The sequence below is a fragment of the Aquarana catesbeiana genome, linkage group LG05 (genome assembly GCF_042186555.1).
Source record: "Aquarana catesbeiana isolate 2022-GZ linkage group LG05, ASM4218655v1, whole genome shotgun sequence".
NCBI classification, from domain to species: Eukaryota; Metazoa; Chordata; class Amphibia; order Anura; family Ranidae; genus Aquarana; species Aquarana catesbeiana.
This window is the reverse complement of record NC_133328.1, coordinates 492,430,977-492,456,418: the sequence shown is the minus strand read 5'-3', so window position 1 is coordinate 492,456,418 and position 25,442 is coordinate 492,430,977. Positions and strand designations below refer to the sequence as shown.

General features: G+C 41.0%; 1 protein-coding gene across 1 annotated transcript in view; it reads right to left on the bottom strand.

Annotated features, from left to right (window-relative positions):
• The window catches only part of DSG2 (desmoglein 2), a gene marked incomplete in the record, with an annotated part of 107,198 nt that overhangs the window by 64,775 nt on the left and 16,981 nt on the right, over positions 1 to 25,442 (bottom strand). The window contains 2 exon segments of the mRNA XM_073631514.1: positions 184 to 312; positions 19,638 to 19,673. Coding sequence (XP_073487615.1) covers positions 184 to 312; positions 19,638 to 19,673 — 165 coding nt within the window.

Below are 25,442 nucleotides of genomic sequence, written 5' to 3'. Positions count from 1 at the left end.
GAGCTGCACCAATCATATTCCAGGTTTTATTGTCAAAGCTTAATTGAGCGGAAGTTAGCCGATTGGCTACCATGCACTGCTGCACCAGAATTTGCACTCCAGTTTTAGTAAATCAACCCCCACTGTGTTCAGCCATACAAGCTGAATACTGAACATTGACTTGTACAATGCTAGTATGCTTACCCTTGCAATGGGATTTTTGTAAGAATTGTCCATTTCTTCTTTAATTGAAACTGGTGGAATAATCCATTCTCGTTTAGATCTTGACAATAGTTTGGTTCCATCACGCAGTCTAATACTTCTCTTTGCCAGCTTAGGGGAAAAAAAAAACCAAAAAAACAAACACAAGGTCAATTGCAGTGAAACATCTTGAAAGTAAGCACAGTCCATTAAAACAAAACTAGGCTGAAAACCCAGGGCCTGAATAGTATTGGAATAGATGCAAAAAGTTAACAGGACAAATCGAGAGAGATCGAGAGAGATCGAGAGAGAGACACAGTGGATATAAAAAGTCTACACACCCCTGTTAAAATGTCAGGTTTCTGTGATGTAAAAAAGGGAGCTAAAGATAAACCATATCAAAAAACTTTTTCCACCTTTAGTGTGACCAATAAACTGTACAACTCAGGTTGAACAACCAAACTGAAACCTATTTAGGTGGAGTGAAGTAAATATACAAACAAAAAAAGGTAATAATATGGCTGCATAAGTGTGCACACCCTTAAACTAATACTTTGTTGAAGCACCTTTTGATTTTATTTCAGCATGGCACATCTTGACTTCGCAATACTCGCCTAGCAGTACGAAGGGTCGCTGGTTCAAATCTCAACCACGACACTACCTGCCTGGAGTTTGCATGTTCTCCCTGTGCCTGCGTGGGTTTCCTCCGGGTACTCCGGTTTCCTCCCACACTCCAAAGACATGCTGGTAGGTTAATTGGCTTCTGTCCAAAATTGGCCTTGGTATATGAATGTTAGGGACCTTGGATTGTGGGCTCCTTGAAGGTAGGGACAAATTTGAGTGTGCGATATATGTGTGGCGCGCTGCATAAAAATTGACACAGCGCTATATGGGTACCTTAAATTAAAAAATAGGGATAATTGTAGACACGCACCCACACTCGCTCAGGTTGAACTCGATGGACTGGTGTCTTTATTCAACCTTACTAACTATGTAACTATGTAATATTTGCCCACTCTTCTTCACACTGTAGCTCCTCAGCAAGAAATTTTAATACAGCCCACCAGAGACCTAAATGTGATTAATTTATCTTCACACATCCTCCCCGAAGAGGAAAAATTAGTTTTGAAGAAGGGATTAAATTTCTGCCCTAGCCACAATCTAGATAAATTTGAACTCTATAAAGATCTCCAACTTTTTGTCCGAAAAATGATGCTCAAGAAACCATCATAAACAACAAGCAAATCCAGATCGCACTCTTCAGGAGAATCAAGCACTCGATCAGTTGATCCCTCTCCTTGAGCAGAGCGACAAAGCAGATCTGATCGATTCAATAGATTTACCTCGAATCTTACAGTCAATTGAAGAACATGACTCGTACTCTAAAACGAACCCATCCAAATCGATATTAAAAAAAAAATCCGATATATGCCCACCCCCTAGCACCAGTCCTAATGCTGCGGCCTTCCTTAAATTAGTGAATAATGACCTAGAAAAAAACTCAAAATAAAAACCAAAGGTCCTGCAAATCTGAGTAAAAAGGAATATGACGCATTAAACTCACTTGCTAAAAATAAGCAAATTACTATCAAACCTTCAGATAAGGGTGGGAACGTGGTTCTCCTCAATAATGACGATTATTTGAACATATGCAAAAAAAAAAGAAAGATTTTTATACTTTAGTCGACTCTGCCTTCCTCAATAATATTATCACTAAACAAACATGGAATTTCATCAGAAATAATTTTCCCAAGGTCCCTACATTTTATATACTCCCCAAACTACACAAGAATCCCCTTAACCCACCGGGTAGACCTATCATCTCAGAAATTAATTCCATTAGTGACAATGCCAGCAAATTGGTAGACGAATTTCTCAGACCCTATGTAACATCATTACCATCCCACTTAAGAGACACGGTTCATCTTCTACAAAATTTTAGAGGAATGTAATATTCCTGACCAAGCTTTACTTGTCACAATAGATGTAGAAACCTTGTACAGTTCGATCCCACACAAGAGAGGCCTGGCAGCCATTAAACACATTCTCCAACAAAACACTGCTACCGATCCAGTCTTCAATGAATTAATTCTTTCATTACTTGAGTATATCCTCAAACATAATGTGTTTACTTTCGATGGCTCCCACTACCTCCAGGTGCAGAGGGTTGCGATGGGGACATGTTGTGCCCCATCGTATGCCAACCTGTACCTGGGGGAGTGGGAGCAAATGCTTCTAGCCGATGAAAATCTAGCTATTTATACCGATTACATTGTGGGATGGTTTTGTTATATTAATGACATTTTGATTTTTTGGGATGGCCCTCCCGATATGCTTGATCAGTGCCTCCTAAGAATGAATAAAACTTATTTTAATCTTAATTTCACCATGTCTTATGATAGGGATTGAATAACATTTTTAGATATAGAGATTTTTAGAGGCAAACAGGGGGACCTTTGCACCAAACTTTATAGAAAAGAGACCGCAGGGAATACAATACTGCACGCTACTAGTTTCCACCCACAACCCCTAATAAATTCTATTCCATATTCTCAATATTTGAGATTTAAACGTAACTGCACCGATGAAGAAAACTTCATCAAGGAAGCAGCCAAGTTACGGGATAGACTCCTGGCTAGGGGTTACTCACACGCCTCTCTTAAAAAAGCCTATAAACAAGTGCTGATGAAACCAAGAAATGCCTTGCTCCATACCAAACGCACTGACACTAACAAACTTAGGATAATTACCACATTTAATCAACACCACCACAAAGTCAAAACAATTGTTGAGGAATATTGGCATATGTTGACTTTAGATCCATCCATAGGACATTTTGTCCCAGACAAACCCCTTTTTACTTTCAGAAGATTATCATCTATTGGTGACAGAGTTGTCAGCAGCGAATTTAAAAGTGAATCCAATAGATCACACTGTAAGTTTAGAGGTACATTTATGTGTGGCGCTTGTCACTATTGTAAATATATGCCAACTCAAAGAAACCCAACTCTCCCCAATGGCAAAACTTTTTATCCAAAACACTTCGTAAATTGCAGAACTCCTGGAGTAGTCTATATGCTCTAATGTAGTTGCAATTGCTTCTACGTTGGAAAGACCAAACTAGAGTTTTGGAAGTGGGCCTACAGACATATTGTTTGCATGCAAACTTGAAATCCAGACCTCCCTCCTGGACGCCATGTATCTATTGTACATGGCGGAATTTTCCCGAGAATTAAATTTTTGATCCTTGACAGAATACATCTCAACCCAAGAGGGGGGGACTGGAATAAGACCCTCCTACAAATGGAAGCAAGATGGATCTACTTACTAAAAAGCTACCCTGCCCCCTGGCCTGAATGACGCTATATCCTTCAAACCTTATCTTGAAGGCTTTTCATCTGGGGGAATGGAAAGGTAAATTATTTTTCAACCCCCCGTTTTTCTCCCGGGTTAATAATCTCTGTTCCTTTAATTTTCTCCCCACCAATCGAGTCCCCTCTTTTAGTGAAGAGCACCATACGTATACTTTCAGACAGCATATTTCTTTAATTAGTATTCAATAATTTCTTTCCTTGATCTGTCGTTATGCACTATCACTAATGCATTATGAGCATTACTTATGGCCCCCATATCAAATTACCACTATAGAACATGTTTATTTGTATTTTAGCTAGCTAATGTAATATTAAATAATAAACAAATTCTTTATGACTACTCTACGATATATCATATTGTCAGCATTGTTACATCATGCAACCATTTGATAGAATAAGTATGCATACCTCTTTTATCTCTTTATTTGATAATTTATAAATAATATTCATATGTCTGAACTAATACTGTATATTGAATATTTACCCAACTGTACAGGGCATGCAATTAGATCTAGTCCATTCTCATATGCCAAATTAGAATTTAATCTGATCACTTGTTCCCCCCCCCCCCCCCCCCCCTCCCTTTTTCCATCCCTTTTTGTGTCCAATACTACTATGTATTTGAAATCTGGGATCGGCTGTTCCACAAGATATTCTTTATTGCATCAGATAATGTTCTTCTGACTTTTTTTTTTTTGTATATATGCAATATGGATTATTCATTACTTAATGTTATATCTCTTTTTATTATCTATGCAGGGTGACATATCTTCTTTCCATCTCTTCCCTCAGCCCTCCTCTGGCTGCGGTCGACCGAAGGAATTGCCCGGCACAGAAAGCTACCCAGTTTTTTCTTCTGGGTGGTGCCTTTGGAGGCTGATGGACGTCTTCCATCACCGCCCACAGCCTCCATCTTGCCACTCTGGCAGATATGTGCAGTCCGCCGAGTTGGCATTCCGTGTCGGTGGGCTGGGTGCGCGTGACACCACTCCGACTTGCATGCGCGGTGGGGGCCGCACACATCTAGCCCAGGGGGCAGCTTTGTAGGTTTCCCTGGAAACCATGCCGGTTATCAGCTGTGCGCACTACATGCGCCAGCTGACCGGCATTACTCAGTAATCACCCTTAAATACTTCGACCACACCACTCCCAAACCAGGCATCATGTCGCTGGACTTGGGTCGTGTGGATGGTCTGTTTTTTACTCTGCTCCCATAAAGGTACTGTTTGTCCATTTATTCACCACTGACTTCTATATTAAGCACTGGCTTATAAGGAAACTAAGCAATGTCTTATCAAGTCTCACTGATAACCCAACAGAGCTCTACTCCTATTATATGCCTTTATGTAGTTACTTATGATCTTATAATTTCATACACTTTATTTCGTCTTTTATTCATCTATACAAGTAGATTCAAATCCCCACTTGCTATAAAAATGTAACATTTCATTTTTGCCCATTCAGCTATCTATTCCACCTTATTATTCTTTTTATCTGTACTAATTTAATAGTTCATTATTTAATAATATTGAGACTAACTCATAGTCCCTATATTTCAATATTGGTACATTTGGATACCTTCTCTAAATTAGCTTTAAGTTTACTTCACAAATTATATTCTTTATTTCTTACAAAAAAAATTATATTATAATTAATATATATATATATATATATATATCTCTGCGCTAAAAGAGAATTAATGTCCTCCTAAATCTAGGAGGACGGGCTCCGTTTCATGTTCGCTATGCCAGCCGGCGTTTCTTTTTATATGCAACTACGCGTTATTACCTTTTAATTGTAAGTGCATTACTTTATTTATTAAAGCAGTTTTTGGATGTATTACACTATGGCCAGTTTATTTCCTTTTTTGGGTCACACATTTAGGAAACAGATCTCCTGGCTGTAGTGATTGAATATCCTTACTTCCTATCAGCACCCTAATGATTGCAGGTCGAGTTCTAAGCCATCTGCGTTTTAAAGCTTGTAAGCACATTCTACAGCCACGGTGGTCGGGTTATCATTTTTGTTTTAAGTGCACACCAGGGTGTTTGCTGCAACTAAGTGTCCACATGTGATACTCAGATATACTACACTATGGCCAGTTCTCTTGTTTCTTCTTTCTTTTTGGTATATATCTACTGAGGGAACGCTGATCTGAGCCTGGAGAGAGCGGAAGTATTTACTACACCCAAAAGGCCCGGGCGGGGTTTTAAGCCATCTGCTCATACTGCTTGCTGTTTGGTAAGCACAATTTACAGCCACGGTGGTCGGGCACCTCACTATTTATTTTTCATATTTTATGGTGTTCGGGTGATCCTTAGTGCCTCTGTTTGATGCCCACAGATAAATCTTTTGGACATTTATTCTCTTTTAGCGCAGTTTAATTTATTTTTGATTTTTTTTGTTGCACTATTTATTGCTGCTTTTTGATCTAAGATACATTTTTTCTAGCGCGGCTCTTTTATCTGATTAAAATATATATATTTGATATCCTCATATACCAATGCAATATAGATAATTATCTTTTTCCCATATGTCTCTTACAATTTTATTCATTCCGATTCCTCCACCACATACTAACTACCCCATATCAAGTAGATCCATATATTCAGTCCACTCTTTTTACCCCCAGGGATCCCCTTTTTGCCTCAGTATATTCCTTCGGTCGTACCGCTGCTGTGGAGTACAGGAGGGATCCCCCTATTAAAGATACAAACCTATCCTCCTTTTTGCATATACCATTCTGATGATCCATTGTTTATCCCAAGACAGCCTTTCCACCATCTCAATTATTTGGTGCTACTCTAATTGCAAGCTTTTATGTGAATCAACAAAACATTGTCAAACCTCTCTACCAAACGTATGTAAGTGCCAATAACGTTATTTTTTCAAATCTATAACCCTCTATGATCTCATAAATCCTAGAATTTTCTAATTGACTGTATATTTTTATTTTCATCTTAGTTGAACCCCTCCTAATTCTTTACAGCCCTGAAGGACTATATATGCAGACCGAAACGCGTAGGGTGTGAGGAGGTTTTGTTACATATATCTTTCTTTATGACATGTTATATGCACTGTATAGATTAATTAATGTCTCGTTACAAATGTTTTTAATGCATTTCTACAAATAAAATGTATGTATTGTTTTATATATTTTTGCATACCTTGCTATATATTCTTTATTATACAACATCAATTGAGTGCCTTTAAAGTCCATTTAGGGGAATTTCTCTTATTTCTGTCTCAATTACAGGATGTGACACTCCCTCCTCAACATAGGTTAGCCTTTCGCTTTCTCTTTAACTCTTCTTTGCAAAAACACTCCAAATCTGCCAGATTGCGAGGGCATCTCCTGTGCACAGCCCTCTTCAGATAACCCCACAGATTTTCAATCGGATTCAGGTCTGGTCTCTGGCTGGGCCATTCCAAAAAAACTTTAATCTTCTGGTGAAGCTATTCCTTTGTTGATTTGGATGTACAGTGGGGACGGAAAGTATTCAGACCCCGTTAAATTTTTCACTCTGTTATATTGCAGCCATTTGCTAAAATCATTTAAGTTCATTTTTTTCCCTCATTAAATTTACACACAGCACCCCATATTGACAGAAAAAACACAGAATTTTGACATTTTTGCAGATTTATTAAAAAAGAAAAAAAAAACTGAAATATCACATGGTCCTAAGTATGCAGACCCTTTGCTGTGACACTCATTTAGGTGCTGTCCATTTCTTCTGATCATCCTTGAGATGGTTCTACACCTTCGACTCCAGCTGTGTTTGATTAAACTGATTGGACTTTATTAGGAAAGCCACACACCTGTCTATATAAGACCTTACAGCTCACAGTGCATGTCAGAGCAAATGAGAATCAAAGTCAAAGGAACTGCCTGAAGAGCTCAGACAGAATTGTGGCAAGGCACAGATCTGGCCAAGGTTACAAAAAAAATGTAAGGTTCCTAAGAGCACAGTGGCCTCCATAATCCTTAAATGGAAGACGTTTGGGACGACCAGAACACTTCTTAGAGCTGGCCGTGCAGCCAAACTGAGCTATCTGGGGAGAAAAGCCTTGGTGAGAGAGGTAAAGAAGAACCCAAAAATCACTGTGGTTGAGCTCCAGAGATACAGTTGAGAGATGGGAGAAAGTTGTAGAAAGTCAACCATCACTGCAGCCCTCCACCAGTCGGGGCTTTATGGCAGAGTGGCCCGACGGAAGCCTCTCCTCAGTGCAAGACACATGAAAGCCCGCATGGAGTTTGCTAAAAAAAAAAAAAAAACACCTGAAGGACTCCAAGATGGTGAGAAATAAGATTCTCTGGTCTGATGAGACAGACAGAACATTTTGGCCTTAATTCTAAGCGGTATGTGTGGAGAAAACCAGGCACTGCTCATCGCCTGTCCAATACAGTCCCAACAGTGAAGCATGGTGGTGGCAGCATCATGCTGTGGGGGTGTTTTTCAGCTACAGGATGACTTGTTGCAATCGTGGGAAAATTTGAATGTGGCCAAGTACAGGGAATATCCTGGACGAAAACCTTCTCCAGAGTGCTCAGGACCTCAGACTGGGCCGAAGGTTTACCTTTCAACAAGACAATGACCCTAAGCACACAGCTAAAATAACAAAAGGAGTGGCTTCACAACATCTCTGTGACTGTTCTTGAATGGCCCAGCCAGAGCCCTGACTTAAACCCAATTGAGCATTTCTGGAGAGACCTAAAAATGGCTGTCCACCAATGCTTACCATCCAACCTGTCAGAACTGGAGAGGATCTGCAAGGAGGAATGGCAGAGGATCCCCAAATCCAGGTGTGAAAAACTTGTTGCATCTTTCCCAAAAAGACTCATGGCTGTATTAGATCAAAAGGGTGCTTCTACTAAATAGTGAGCAAAGGGTCTGAATACTTAGGACCATGTGATGTTTCAGTTTTTCTTTTTTAATAAATCTGCAAAAATGTCAACAATTCTGTGTTTTTCTGTCAATATGGGGTGCTGTGTGTACATTAATGAGGAAAAAAATGAACTTAAATGATTTTAGTAAATGGCTGCAATATAACAAAGAGTGAAAAATTTAAGGGGGGGGTCTGAATACTTTCCGTCCCCACTGATTTGGGTCGTTGTCATGCTGAAAGATGAAGTTTCTCTTCATGTTCAGCTTTCTAGCAGAAGCTTGAAGGTTTTGTGCCAATTTTCACTGGTATTTGGAACTGTTCATAATTCCCTCTACCTTAACTAATGCCCTTGTTCCAGCTGGAGAAAAACAGCCCCAAAGCATGATGCTGCCACCACCATGCTTCACTGTGGGTATGGCATTCTTTTGGTGAGGTTCAGCATTTTTGCGCCAAACAGATCTTTTGGAATTATGACCAAAAAGTTCAACCTTGGTTTTAGGTCATAACATATTTTTCCACATGCTTTTGGGAGACTTCAAATGTGTTTTCGCAAAATTTAGCCAGGCTTGGATGTTTTTCTTTGTAAGAAAGGGCTTCCATCTTGCCACTCTACCCCATAGCCCAGACATATGAATAATACGGGAGATTGTTGTCACATGTACCACACAGCCAAATACTTGCCAGATATTTCTGTAGCTCCTCTAATGTTGCTTTAGGCCTCTTGGTAGCCTCCCTGACCAGTTTTCTTCTCGGCTTTTCATAAATTTTGGAGGGATGTCCAGTTCTTGGTAATGTCACTGTTGTGCCATATTTTCTCCACTAGATGATGACTGTCTTCACTATGTTCCATGATATATCTAATGCCTTGAAAAATTTTTTTGTACCCTTCTCCTGACTGATACCTTTTAACAATGAGATCTATCCATCTATAAAATACTCCAACAAAAAGCGGTCATTGGTTGCAACCAAGGTTTCTTAATTTGCACTAGAGCTGCACAATTCCGGCCAAAATGAGAATCACGATTTTTTTTTTGCTTAGAATGAAAAGATCACAATTCTCGCAACGTAAAATCTTTCACATTATACAAAAAAAATTTGAAAGACCGCTGTGCAAATACAGTGTGACATAAAATATTGCAACAACCACCATTTTATTCTCTAGGGTGTCTACTAAAAAAAAATATATATAATGTTTGGGGGTTTTAACCACTTCAATACAGGGCATTTTCACCCCCTTCCTTCCTAGACCAATTTTTAGTTTTCAGCGCTGTCGCACTTTAACCATTTCAATGCCGGGCATTTTAACCCCCTTCCTGCCCAAGCCATTTTTCAGCGCTGTCACACTTTGAATGACAATTGCGCAGTCATACAACACTGTACCCAAATGAAATTTTTATTATTTTTTCCCCACAAATTTGGTGGTATTTGATCACATCTGTGGTTTTTATTTTTTGCGCTATAAACAAAAGAGACAAGTTTGAAGGAAAAAAAAAAAAAAAACACAAAAACACACACACACACACACACACACACACACACACACACACACACAATATTTTTTACTTTTTGTTATAATAATCAATTTTTCTCTTTTTTTTTTAAAAACAAATTTTTTCCTCAGTTTAGGCCGATATATTCTTCTACATATTTATGGTTAAAAAAAAAAAAAAAAAAAAAAAAAAAAAAAAAAAATCAAATCGAGCGTATATTGATTGGTTTGCGCAAAAGTTATAGCATCTACAAAATAGGGGATAGATTTATAGCATTTTTATTATTTTTTTTTTTTTTTTTTTTTTTACTAGTCATGGCAGTGATCTGCGATTTTTATTGTGACTGCGATATTGTGGCATACACATCGGACACTTGACACATTTTTGGGACCATTCACATTTATACAGCGATCAGTGCTATAAAAATGCATTGATTACTGTATAAATGTGACTGGCAGGGAAGGGGTTAACACTAGGTGGTGCTCGAGGGGTTAACTGTGTTCCTAGGGAATGTTTCTAACTGAAGGGGGAGGGGACTCACAAGGGGAGGAGACCGATCTGTGTTGCTCTGTACTGAGAACACAGATCGGTCTCCTCTCCTCTCTGACAGGACGTGGATCTGTGCGTTTACACACACAGATCCACATCCTGCCGTGTTACTGGGCAATCGCGTGTTCCGGGCGGACATCGCGGCCGTCAGGCACGCGCATTGGGTGCTCAGTGACACGGCGGGCGCGCGCGATTGCCGGCGGCGACGAGCGCGTGCGCCCCCCGGTGGGTAGGGAAGTCGAGGGCGTCATGACGCCCTCCCAGAACGAGAGCCGCCTCGCCGTCATATGACAGCCGGCGGGCGGCAAGCGGTTAAGCGACAATTGTGCGGTCGTGCGACACTGTACCCAAACAAAATTGACGTCCTTTTTTCCCCACAAACAGAGCTGTCTTTTGGTGGTATTTGATCACCTCTGCGGTTTTTATTTTTTGCGCTATAAACAAAAGAAGAGCGACAATTTTGAAAAAAAAACACAATATTTTATACTTTTTGCTATAATAAATATCCCAATTTTTTTTTTTTTTTTTTAAACCACATTTTTTCCTCAGTTTAGGCCGATACGTATTCTTCTACATATGTTTGGTAAAAAAAAAAAAAATTTTCGCAATAAGCGTATATTGATTGGTTTGCGCAAAAGTTATAGCGTCTACAAAATACAGGATTTATGGCATTTTTTAAAAAGATATTTTTTTTTTTTTTTTTTTTACTAGTAATGGCGGCTATCTGCGATTTTTTTCGTGACTGCGACACCTGACACATTTTTGGGACCATTCACATTTATACAGCGATCAATGCTATAAAATTGCATTGATTACTGTATAACTGAAAGGCAGGGAAGGGGTTAACCACTAGGGGGACACGAGGGGTTAAATGTGTTTCCTAGGGGAGTGATTCTAACTGTAGGGGGTGGGGACTCATAAGGGGAGGAGACTGATCGGTGTTCCTCTGTACTGGGAACACAGATCGGTCTCCTCTCACCTGAAAGGACGTGGATCTGTGTGTTTACACACACAGATCCAAAGTCCTGCTCGGTTAAAGGGCAATCGCGGGTGCCCGGCGGACATCGCGCCCGCCGGGCACAAGCACCGGGACCCGAGCAACGCGGCGGGCGGGCACGCCCTAGACGGCCGGGAAGCCTAGGATGTCATATGACGGCCACCCAGGATGGGAGATCCCATCTGTGGCCGTCATTTGACTATGGGCCAGTATTGAAGTGGTTAAGTAATTTTCTAGCAAAAAAAAAAAAATTTAAAAGTGGTGTTCGAGCTGAAAATTTTTTTTTTTTTTAAAAGTCAGCAGCTACAAAACACTGTTTAGGTAAGCACACTTACCTGTCCAGGGTGCCCAAGATGTCGGCCGCCTGAGGCCGATACATCCATCGGATTAGGTCCCGGCGCCGCCATTCCAACCAAGGGAAACAGGCAGTGGACCCTTGCAGCTTCACTGCACGTTTCCTACTGCGCATGCGCAAGTCGCGCGGCACTTTGTGAATGTGCTGTGTTCTGGGACACACACAGGTCCCAGAAAACAGCGTGCCCCATTCCCTAGAAGACAACGCAAGGAGGAGAAGAATGAAGACTACCGTGGAATAGGAAGTGGCAGATTAGGACGATTTGCCTTGCAACAGCCATTTCTGGTAAGTAAAATTTTTTTTTTTTTTTTTTGAGCCTTTTTATAGAATTTTTTTTTTTTTTTTTTTTTTTAGGGCGGACCTCCGCTTTAACTTGAAACCAAAAAATGTCAGAAAAAGGTTTAGTGTTTAAGTGGTTAAACTTTTTTCACTTACACACAAAGTCTATTCCATTGACAAATTGTTACAATGTTTATACTTAAGTTAAACTGCTAAAGAATGTTATGAGTCTTGACAGACTGCCCAGTTTTTCTCTTCCTTTCTTTTGATGGCTGTGGCTTCAGAAGAGCAGAGAGAATTCTTTGCATAGGAAGAATCGTGAAGCACTTTAGTCAAGATCGCAACAGAAAATAAATAAATAAAATAAAATCGTGATAACGATTCTTGACGATTAATCGTGCAGCTCTAATTTGCACACACAAAAATATTTTTTCCTAACAAATTCTTTCAAGACCACGTTGCAAAAATGAATACACCACAATGAAATTCTTAGGAGCAAAGCTAAAATTTTAGGCTCGATTCACACTGGGGCAGCTGCAAAGCAGCCCCGCACAGCGCATCTTGCAAACGATTTCTTTAATAGAAGTCAATGTAAGCCACTCCAGAGCCACCCCCAAGTAGTGCAGGAACCTTTTTCTAAGTCGGAGTCGGACTTGAGTTGCTCCAATTAGAATGGTTCCATTGCACTGAATGGAATTGCTTAATAAGTCACCCCAGTGTGAACCGACACTAAGACAAAAAAATCCTAATTAATCAGAATTCCACTACAGGTGAGTCTAGTAAGTTATTCAGGTGTCCAGCAGATAGTGGATTATAAAAAGGTGTTACTTAAAGCGGAGTTCCACCCAAAAAAGTGGAACTTCCACTTTAAGCACTCCTCGCCACCTTACATGCCACATTTGGCATGTCCTTTTTTTTGGGGGGGGGGGTGGGGGTGTGGATGACTTCCTGTCCCACTTTCTACTTTCGACTACGGGCCGCCTAGGCAACTCCTCCTCTCCCTCTAGGCGGCCCCTCCCTCTCGGCAATCTTCTGGACAAGTCACAGGTCCCAGAAGATTGCCTGTCCAGTAGGAGAGTGCAAAGGGACTCACGCATGCTCAGTGTGCGCCCCGCAGCTGTCACGGCCAGGTGCCCACAGTTTCAATGGGGGCACCGTGGAGAGGAGGGGGAGAGGAGCGAGGCTCCATGCATCACTGGACCATGGGACAGGCGGATGTCTGTTTAATAAAAGTCAGGAGCTACACCTTTAATAAAACGAAAAAAAAAAAAAGCCTGGTACTCTGCTTTAAGGAAAACCCATTTCCATTTCATGCTATCAGCAATTCACCACACGGAAGAGAAATGTCACAAAGCCTGAGAAAAAAAAAAATAGATATATATTTTCTAACACAAGAAAGGTGAAGGCTGCAAGTAGATCAGCAAAACTTCACTTATCAGTTAGAATACTGTAGCAAAAGTGATACAAAAATGGAACTGCAACCATCCCAGAGACGATGTTAAGCCACTTGTATAAAAAGCTCCCATTCCATCTGTATTAGAATAATAAGTTTGCCTGTGTGTTATATCATAAATATGCTTTTCTATACTGCTAGCAGTGTCTTCCTGCGATCAGGTGCCTCCTCTCTCCTCTGCCTGGCTGACAGTTCCAGTGGGCGGGGCCTAGCACTGCCACTGACGTCAGCCATGGAGGAGAGACAGAGCCGAGTCACATGATCGCAGGAAGACACTGTTATCAGTACAGATAAGCATATTTATGATATAACACAGACACAGGGGAACTTATTGTTCTAATACAGATGAAAATGGGAGGATTTAATGAATGTTAAGTATGAGAGCAGCAGGATCGGGGGTGGGGAGCGCTGACACGAGCAGACAGAGGGGGAAGGGGGAAGAGGATGGAGGAGAGGACACCAGAGACAGAGCAGGGCTGCGGCAACACATACGCTGACAGCTGTGTCAGGGCTCAGGAGCCCTGATATATGGTGGTCAGCGCACGGAGGGGAGGGCATAGCCAAGCAGGATCAGCTAGGCGATACAGGGGGCCAAATGACACAGCACAAGCACTGTGCTGTATAACATGCTTTAAAGGGAACAGGAATTTTTTTTTTTTTTTTTTTTAGGTTAACAAACGCTTTAACACCTTGACAGGGAGTGTCTGATGAGAAGGGTTGAAAAAAAACCGCCATGCAAGTTCACTGCAGTTAGCTAAAGAAGTCGAAAGCCCAACTGGGGTGATTGTTTCCCGTGACACAATACGACGTACGCTGCAGAGGAATGGCATGCATGGGTGTCATCCACAAAGGAAGCTTCTCCTAAAGCCACAAAAAAGCCCTCCAGAATTTGCCAAGGCCCATGCTGAAAAAGAAGACTATGGGGACTCTGTACTCTGGAGTGATGAGACCAAGATAATTGTTTTCCGGATAGATGGCTTCAAAACTGTATGTTGTTGCAAAGGTGAGGAGTACAAAGAAAAATGCAAAGTGCCTACAGTGAAACACGGTGGTGGCAGTGTCCTTCTGTGGGGCTGCATGAGTGCTGCTGGTGTTGGGGAGCTGCACTTCATTGATGGCATCATGAATTCACAGATGCACTGCTTTATATTGAAAGAGAAGATAATCCCATCACTCCGTGCCCTTGGTTGCCGTGCTTTTCCAGCATGACAATGATCCAAAACACATCAAAAGACCACTGTTGCATTTTTGAAGAACAGGTGATTCAGCGGACAAGTATGTCTCCTGATCTGAACCCAACCAAACACCTATGGGGAATTCTGAAGAGATAAATTGAGCATCACTCTCCATCCAGCCTCTAAAAAGGAGGTCGAAAAAGACTGATGTTGCAATATGTCGCCAACTTGTTCATTCCCCACCTAGAAGACATACATATTTTTGGCCTTGGTCATCCAGTAGGATCACATGTCTTTCCTTCTGACTAGTCACTACGGAAGGTCTCCCCTAAGAAAATGTGTGCTACGTTCTGTGCTACAGTCCTGTGAACTCAGGCCAGCATGATGATGCACCTCCGGGGTTCATGATAGCCTGGGCTCGTAGGACATGGGTTGAAAGATGCCGGCCATCATGCAACTCAAAAGAATGGTGTGGCAGTTAGTAGCAGCAAGGAAAGGAAATACTGCAGGAGACCGTGCCAGACTAAAATTAAAAAAAAAAAAAAAAAATCCCACACACAACTTTTGATTTGATGGTTAAAGTTCAGTTTCCCCTCATTCACTAAACTAAGGGAAACATGCGCTACTGCTTTAAAAAGTTGGTTATAAAATTAGAAAGTTCAATGTCATCAGATTACAAAATTAAACCTAAAAAGTTAACATTAGCGTGCCAATAAAGGGTTTTATAGAAAAATCCAAAAACCTACTACTACTTTTCAGCACTGGCAAAATTCACTTATTTTTCAACACTGATCAGCTGTTTTATATACCTTTCCCTACTGTTTCATTGCACTGCTCTGGCTAATGGTCTAAAGTACTCCTAATCATTTTAGCCTGTGCACCCATGGTTTTCTTCACTGGCATGGAAAGGCATGGGAGTCATTTCTTCTGAGCTTTGGCTTAATAACCCTTCCAATACTATGACATTTATAAAGAGAAACTTTCAGCATTAAGCAAAATTGACCAGTAACCTGCTAAAGCTATCCAGTAACCCTTGGCATTATGCCAAACTCAGAATGTTTATTCAACTTGTCTTGGAGGCCGGGTTCACACTAGTGCGATGTTAGACATTGCATGTGATGCGATTTGCACCGCACTCCCGTACAGATCACATGCGATGTGAATTCAGCCATATAGATTGCGAATTCAGCCATATAATCTATATGGCTGAATTCGTATTCGCACCAAAATGGTGCAGGACCCTTTTTTGCTCCGCACTAGAATTGGATCGCATGGGTGTTCACACTGATCTGCGAACCAATCTGGGGGGTGTCATTACCTTTACATTGACACCCACAGTGGTTCGCAGATGTCAGTGTGAACCTCTGGCAGATGACATGCGATGTGGGAACCCGCACAGGAATCGTGCCGATTCCCGCATCGCATATAAGTGAACCCAGACTAATTCTTATTATACAGTCCCCCGTGGGCCGAATGATCAAGCTTCTCATTTGGTCCATGCAGACTTTTACTGCATGGCTGCGTACACCTCACTGGACATGGCCTAAGTGGGTTTAGAGTGGCCATGCTGCAATGGGGTAAACACACCAGCAGACATTTCTGTAGGCTCCGATTCACATCTCTTTGGAAGATGTCCAATACAAGCAACGACAGCTGGTAGGCGGAATCCCTATAGATAAAAAGGTGCAGACAATCAGGTTTCAGAATATGAACACCAGAAAAAAAAAAAAAAAAATTATATGAAAACAATTCATCCAGTAGGTTTAAAAGGAAACCATTTATAACAAAATGGTGATATTGTAGACGAAGACAGAAAAACTCACTGCAACCGCATCGTACTTCTGTTAAGGTGATCCGGTGCGGGCAAACGCACTGCGTTTAGGGTGCCATTAACTTAATATTGACATCCACTGCCGATCACAACTCCAGTGTGTTTTGAACACGGTGTAGGAAACGCACACGGAACGTGGGTTTCCCACAACATGTTCTGGTGTGAACCGACCCCAAAATCTACATAACAGAATACAATGATTTGCAAATCTCAAAAAAAAAAAAAAAAAAAAAACCACAACAAATATTAAAATCTCATTTGGGTACAGTGTTGCAGGAATGGGGTGAAAGTGCCCGGTATTGAAGTGGTTAAACTGAGAATTTGTACCATTTAAAAAAAGAAAAGAAAATATTATTAAAAAAAAAAATTGATGGCAGTAACACGTCTCAAAAGTATGTGCCAAATATTTTCAGTTAGTGAAAGGATTGGACTGCAGGTAGGCCAGTTAACTACCTTGACTCTTGGAAAATTAGTAAACTAAAAATGTATGCAAGGAGAATCCCCCTGCTGAGAAAACAGACCTGGGGCCCCACAGTAAAGCGTCCTGTGTGAACAAGCCCAAACAATTACAGCTGGTGCTAGTGTGCTATAATTCAACAGAAATGGACTATATAGAAGCCAGTTTTGATACACAAGGGCTCACTGCACATTATACATGATTTTTAAATTTTTCTGTACTGTTCTATTCATGTTGTGTATTTTTCAATAAATAGTGTTTATTAAATTAAATAGTGTTTATTCTCCTACCTCTTCATTGTTTCCTATGCCTTTAAAGTCCGACCTAGGTTTACTGTTATACAACCCCTGGCAAAAAGTATGGAATCACCACTCTTGGAAAATGTTCATTCAACTGTTTATTTTTTATTTTTCTACACAATTAATCACAGACATGCCTCAAAACTAATTTTCATTTAACATTCCAACCTTCTGGCTTTAAGAAACACTTAAAGCGGGGGTCCATCTATCTATCGTTTTTTTTTTTTTTTTTTGAGTTCATTCACAAACTTTTCTTCTCAGCATTACATACTCACATATTGTGTGTAATATGTCCACCTGTGTCAGATTTTGTCGGAAAGAATAACATATTATTCACTGCAGGCGGTTTCCATCTTCATTGTGGGCATTTGAAGCCCACAAGCATTTATTTCCTGGATGTGGTGAATGCTGTGCTCCCAGCATTCACTACTCGTTCCCGCACATGCTCAGTGGCATCCTGGGAAGCCTGAGACTAGCTCCCAGGAGTCTGGGAGAGGCTAGAAACACGCCTACTCCCACGGGAGGAGAACCAGGAAGTGCAAAGAAGAATAGAAAAATAAAAGGTAATTACGGCGATTTAATTTTTTTTTAAACGGCATGTCAGCATCTAGGCAAGGAAGAGAATACATACAGATATTGTTCAAAATTTGGGTGGAACTCCGCTTTAAAAAAAAGAAAGAAAACTGTAGACAATTGCAACGTTTTTTGCAGATCAAGCAGCGGAAAAAAATATGGAATCACTCAAATCTGAGGAAAATATTATGGAATCACCACGTACTTTGCAGTTCTAAAACAAACATATGCATTACATTACATCCTGAAAAATTATGTCATCAACTAATGTCCTTTCAATTGATGGAATAAGAAAAGTGTCCAAAATCTCAATATAAACTTGTGCATTTATTGAAGATTTAATGACCGTCCTCTTCCCCGTACCTTTACCTGACATGCAACCCCATATCATCAATGATTGTGGAAATTTGTAGGTTTTCTTCAGGCATTCGTCTTCATACATTTCATTGGAACGCAACCAAACAAAAATTCCAGCATCATCACCCTGCCCAATGCAGATTTGTAATTCATCCCTGAATATCACTTTCATCCGGTCATCCGCAGTCCGTGATTGCTTTCCTTTAGCCCAGTGTAACCGTGTTTTTGTTGGTTTTCATTTGGCTTTTCTGTATGTAAATCCCATTTCCTTTAGGTGATGTCTTACAGTTCAATCACAGACACTGACTCCAGTTTCTGACCATTTCTTCCTCATTTGTTATGTTCTGTATTTTATGTTTTCAAGGCATATTGCTTTAAGTTTTCTACGCTTTTAGTTTTTTTGATGCTTTGATGTCTTCCTTGGTCTACCAGTACACTTCCCTTTAACAACCTTCCCATTTGATTTGTACTAATGAAAACCATCATTACCACCTAAACAGAAAAAAACATGGTTACAGTGGGATAAAGACAAGCAATCATGGACTGTGGATGATTGGATGAAAATAATATTCAGGGATGAATTACAAATCTGCATTGGCCAGGGTGATGATGCTGGAATTTTTGTTTGGTTGCGTTCCAATGAAATGTATGAAGACGAATGCCTGAAGAAAACATACAAATTTCCACAATCATTGATGATATGGGGTTGCATGTCAGGTAAAGGTACGGGGAAGAGGACGGTCATTAAATCTTCAATAAATGCACAAGTTTATATTGAGATTTTGGACACTTTTCTTATTCCATCAATTGAAAGGACGTTAGTTGATGATGACAACGACATCATTTTTCAGGATGTAATGTAATGCAGATGTTTGTTTTAGAACTGCAAAGTATGTGGTGATTCCATAATATTTTCCTCAGATTTGAGCGATTCCATATTTTTTTCCTCTGTTTGATCTGCAAAAACAGTTGCAATTGACTACAGTTTTCTTTCTTTCTTTAAGTGTTTCTTAAAGCCAGAAGGTTGGAATGTTAAATGAAAATAGGTTTTGAGGCATGTCTGTGATTATTTATTTTTCTACACAATTAAATGAACATTTTCCAAGACCGGTGATTCCATATTTTGCACCAGGGGTTGTAGTACACCTTTTTTTCTTGTTCATTCCCTAAAAAGAAGCCTAGACGTAGCTTCTAGTCCACAATTATGTACGTGACTGAAGTGTTCTAAAATGGAGCTATCATACGTATGCACTGCAACACTGCCAAGTTAGTATAGCACTGGAAACCTAATTTAAAAACAGAAGGATGTTAGATGCTAATCATCCCACAGCCTGTGAAACAGCTTAGACTAGCCCTTCTGGTAGATGACATAATTGCTTACCTCTACATGGAGACCATGTCCAAAATCAAAGGTGACCTGCAAACAATAAGAAAAAGCATTTTATTTGTTTTGCACACACAAATATTTAGCCATATTTTTGAACAAATCTGATTAATAGATGCCAAATAGTTACATAGTTAGTAAGGTTGAATAAAGACACCAGTTCAACCTGAGTGAGCGTCTACAATTGTTCCTATCCTTGTACATTGTGTCTCATTAAGATGCTCATCCATTATATTTATTTAAGGTACCCATATAGTGCCGTCAATTTACGCAGCGCTCCACACATACATCGCACACCCACATTGGTGCCTACCCTCAAGGAGCCCACAATCTAAGGTCCACAACTCAAATTCATATACTAGGGCCAATTTTGGACAAAAGCCAATTAACCTACCAGCATGTTTTTGGAGTGTGGAAGGAAACCGGAGTACCCGGAGGAAACCGCACAGGCACAGGGATAACAGGAAGGTAATGTCGTGGTTGGGATTCGAACCAGCGACACTTTTTACTGCTAGGCGAGAGTGCTACCCACTACACCACTGTGCCGCCCAAATCTTCCAATATAGATTATGAAAAAAAAACAAAAGCATTTGTGAAATCCCATCTAAACCCCCCCCCCCCCCCCCCCAAAAAAAAAAAAAAAAAAAAAAAACAAACCACATTTTATACAATGCAGCTTGCCAGAATGCGACTGTGGTGGCTGCATTGGCTCTTTTTTACAGCCCCCCCCCCCCTTGGTGATCCCGCCAGTAGCATACTTCCTGTCCTAGGTTGATATCAATCACTGTACTCTATATCTACATAGCTGTTGTTGAAAAAGCCAAAATTTGCTAGCAAGCTTAAAGGCACATTGCAAATTTTTTAAATGAATTCACGTTCTGGACAGGAAAAAAAACACTGCGAAAATCATACAACTTATTTTCTGTCCTTTACCCACAATTTTTAAGTTGGTGACAGGGTCTCTTTAAGGCCTTGTTCACACAAGGGTACTACAGCGTATGTCCTTGCGAGGGCAGCACCGGTGCTCTTTGAATCTCCATGCAGGCAGTCCCTATTTAGCAGCTGCTCCCAATCTGATAGCCATGCAGGTGCCCCATCCCCAACTGCAGAAAATGTGCATTCAGGGCCATGCACCCGCACTACTGTCACATTGTGAGCAGCTGCTGTGTCTGTGCAGCTGATGCGTTCCAATTGACATGAATGGGGCTGCACGGAACACCTTCGCATTTACCTTAAAAAAAAAAAGGAAGATTAAAAAATTACCTATAATGCATATTAAATAAATGCTTTGCCCATAGTTTTCCCTTAATGTTCAGAAAAAAAAAAGTCCTCAGATTATTCTCTACACCCTAAACTGTACAGACACAGATATCAGTAAACCGTAACTAAGTGCAGTCAGGGCGAACTTTCATAAAACCAGAGACAAGAAAACGTGTTAGATTAGAAGTTGCTACACGAGCACTCCCTTTGTCTGCTGTATACTCTGTACAGAAATTTCCCATGCTATCAGACTTGTGGAATCCCACCACCTGCAGTGCAATCTTCACTCCTCTGTCTCCGTCTCTCCCTGTACTGTGTGGGGGTAACATACTGGTCACTGCTCACAAAATCCAAATATAAAAACAATGGTTATATTTACAGATACAGTAAGACAGGAGCACAACAATTTCTAGAAGCAGGAGGAGTCCTAGGCTGGAGCAGGCATAATTTTTTGGGTCTGCACGATTAGTCCCCATGCACACTGGGTGTTTAGCTCTGGTGTTTAGTTAGGAGTGGAAGGTACACCATGCAACCTGACAAACTTTTTAGAGAGGCTGATATCGGCTGCAGATGGATAGTGCACCTAGCGGTATGCATCTAGGGGACAAATGCCCAAACCCGCACTGCTAGCTAGGTGCACTGTACAGAAACAGCAACAGTCACCCTCTCCAAAGAGTTTGGCAGGCTACTGGCAGCAGAGCTGGGTGGTGCACCTGTGTACTCCGCCAGCAGGTAAGCCCCTTTTACCGCACTGTGGATGCAGCACAGTGTACCCACGAGTTTGGGGAGGTTTAGCTATGCTTTCCCTTTGAATTCAATTATCTTCCAGAGTTGTGGTGCAAACGCATTATACCTCTGCTTTCGGAAACTACACCAAAACTGTGGAAGATAATAGAAATCAATGGGGAAGTGCAGTTAACCCGCATCAAACCTGTGGGTAAACTGCACTATACCTGTAGTGCGCTCAAACCGCATCAGTGTGAACTGGCCTTAAACACCAGGGTCATGTATGGCAGGCTTTATAATGTTAGCTTTATTCTGGACCAGTGACAGATTAAGGCTGGGTTTCACATATACGCGAATTGGATCTTTTAAACCACATCCTATTCACATGAGATGTGAATGCGAGTGGCTCTCAAATGGAGCCGGTTCACATATATCTGGGGCGGACGCGGTACGGTTTCAATAAGGGTCCTGTGCATTTTGGGCCTGGTTTAGGTGCAAATTCAGGCAAAAATTCACACCTAAATCGCACCTGAACATGCAAACGCACCAGACCCCCCGACGGCAAACCGAAGCCGCACATACAGTCAGGTCCATAAATATTGGGACATCGACACAATCCTAATCTTTTTGGCTCTATACACCACCACAATGGATTTGAAATGAAACGAACTGCAAACTTTCAGATTTAAACTGAGGGTATTTACATCCAAATCAGGTGAACGGTGTAGGAATTACAACAGTTTGCATATGTGCCTCCCACTTTAAGGGACCTAAAGTAATGGGACAATTGGCTGCTCAGCTGTTCCATGGCCAGGTGTGTGTTATTCCCTCATTATCCCATTTACAAGGAGCAGATAAAAGGTCCAGAGTTCATTTCAAGTGTGCTATTTGCATTTGGAATCTGTTGCTGTCAACTCTCAATATGAGATCCAAAGAGGTGTCACTATCAGTGAAGCAAGCCATCATTAGGCTGAAAAAAAAAAAAAAAAAAAAACCCATCAGAGAGATAGCAAAAACATTAGGTGTGGCCAAATCAACTGTTTGGAACATCCTGAAAAAGAAAGAACGCACCGGTGAGCTCAGCAACACCAAAAGACCATGGAAAACAGTTGTGGTGGATGACCGAAGAATTCTTTCCCTGGTGAAGAAAGCACCCTTCACAACAGTAGACCAGACCAAACCCCCCCTCAGGAGGTAGGTGTATGTGTGTCAAAGTCAACAATCAAGAGAAGACTTCACCAGGGTGAATATAGAGGGTTTCACCACAAGAGGTAAACCATTGGTGAGCCTCAAAAAACAGGAAGGCCAGATTAGAGTTTGCCAAACATCTAAAAAAGCCTTCACAGTTCTGGAACAACATCCTATGGACAGATGAGACCAAGGTCAACTTGTACTAGAGTGATGGGAAGAGAAGAGTATGGAGAAGGAAAGGAACTGCTCATGATCCAAAGCATACCACTTCATCAGTGAAGCATGGTGGTGGTAGTGTCATGGCGTGGGCATGTATGGCTGCCAATGGAACTGGTTCTCTTGTATTTTTTGATGATGTGACTGCTGACAAAAGCAGCTTCTGAAGTGTTTCGGGCAATATTATCTGCTCATATTCAGCAAAATGCTTCAGAACTCATTGGACGGCAAGCAATGGCCAAGTCAATCACCTGACCTGAATCCGATTGAACATGTATTTCACTTGCTGGAGACAAAACTGAAGGGAAAATGCCCCAAGAACAAGCAGGAACTGAAGACAGTTGCAGTAGAGGCCTGGCAGAGCATCACCAGGAATGAAACCCAGCGTCTGGTGATGTCTATGCGTTCCAGACTTCAGGCTGTAACTGACTGCAATAGAGATTTGTAACCAAGTATTAAAAAGTGAAAGTGACTTTTGGTCCTTTAAAAAGTGGGAGGCACATATACAAACTGTTGTAATTCCTACACCGTTCACCTGATTTGGATGTAAACACCTTCAAATTAAAGCTGAAAGTCTGCAATTAAATCAGATCTTGTTTGTTTCATTTCAAATCCATTGTGGTGTATAGAGCTAAAAAGATTAGAATTATGTCGATGTCCCAATATTTATGGACCTGACTGTATGTGAACCCGGCATAACGGCAGCCATTTTGTATTCTATCAAAACTTTTTAAAGTGGAGTTCCACCCAAAAAAAACAAAAATGTCATGAATGTGCATGAAATCAATTAAAAAAAAAAAAAAAAAAAAAATTTGAGAATTTATTTTTTTTATTTACCTTTTTGTTCCCTGTTGCTATGTGGACCCACGAAATCTGTCTCCTTCAGTGCCTGGGCTCCTGATGTCACTTCCCTCGTCGCCTCCGCTCTTTACCGTTCCTGGGAGATGTGTGTTATTATTTCCCAGGAGTCAGTGGACAGCGTCAAGGGCTTCGTTGCCATCACAACGGGGGCGGGCACTGCCGACGACGACGCCCGTTGTGATGGCAACCTGAGCAGTTAACGGCGCTCCGATAAAGGGTGACTGCGCAAGCGCGAGATCGGGGATAGAACGGGTGGTGCATGCTGGTCGATCAGCAGCACCGTATCCCGGAAGAGGATGCCTGTGGGCTTCACATGCCCACAGGCAAGATGAGAACGTTCAGGATGACAATTTATAAGTTGCTTTTTTATAATAAAATGGGCATCATGATTTATTTTAAACAACAAACGTGAGTGAGTATTAAAATTTTGATTACATCATCTTTTTTTCTTTTTTGCTAAATGACAAAGAAGTTTTATATATTGGAACTCCGCTTTAAGCATTTTGGTATATTGGTAGATACTAGCTAAAAATACTCGCTGATCCTGTCAGAAATTCAGTGTTGTCCTGTGATCAAAGCAGTTACAGAGTTCATATACAACGTTTTTTGTACACGTTTAGGAATGTTTAATGTTTTTTTCTGCCAGAAAACTCCTCTCAAAAACACAAACCAGAAGGATTTTTTCTCTGCCTTAAATGCTCAACTTAAAATTATGCCTCTAAATGTCCTAATGTACATGGACACATAGGAGAACACGGAGCTGCTTCTACAGGCAAAACACAGAATTGCTGTAGAAGCAGTGTTTAAGCCCAGTGTGCATGGACCCTTAACAGGAGTACTGATAGATAAATAGACTTACACATGTGATCCCGCACTTCTGACTGCAGGGGACACAAACACACGCGCACACCACTTCTGCTCTGATTATTTCACAGCAGACGCTAATCTGTAGGTGCTGGGCACTCGATGTCTGCCGGCACCCGCCCATCTTCTATGTAAACAAGGCAGAGTTCCATTCTGACAGGGGGAAAGGGATGGATTCTGTGTTCCTGAAAAGCAGGGACTCAAGTCCATCTCTTTCCCTAGTAAAAGCAGCACACATAACAAACACAAAACACTGGCTATGGTACACAGTAAACCCTTTGAGCGTCCTAGATGTTTAAACCCTTCCCAGCCAGTGTCATTAGTACAGTGAAAGTGCATATTTGTAGCACTGGTCTTTTGTTTATAGCGCAAAAAATAAAGAACACAGTGGTGATCAAATACCACCAAAAGAAAGCTCTATTTGTGGGGAAGAAAATGACCATGTAATTGTCAGTTAAATTAACATAGTGCCGCACCGCAAAAAGTGGCCTGGTCATGAAGGAGGGGGGTAATAAGGAAAGGAAAGGTTGAAAGCCCGCTAGCAGCTTTTTTTTTTTTTTTTAATCTGTTTTCACACACAAAATGCATAGGTGCAGCAGCAGAAAGGGTTGGTTTTAAATCCACATGCTGCACAATTGCATCTATTGGCGACATAGTTATCTTTGCTCACTTGTACTAATGGTT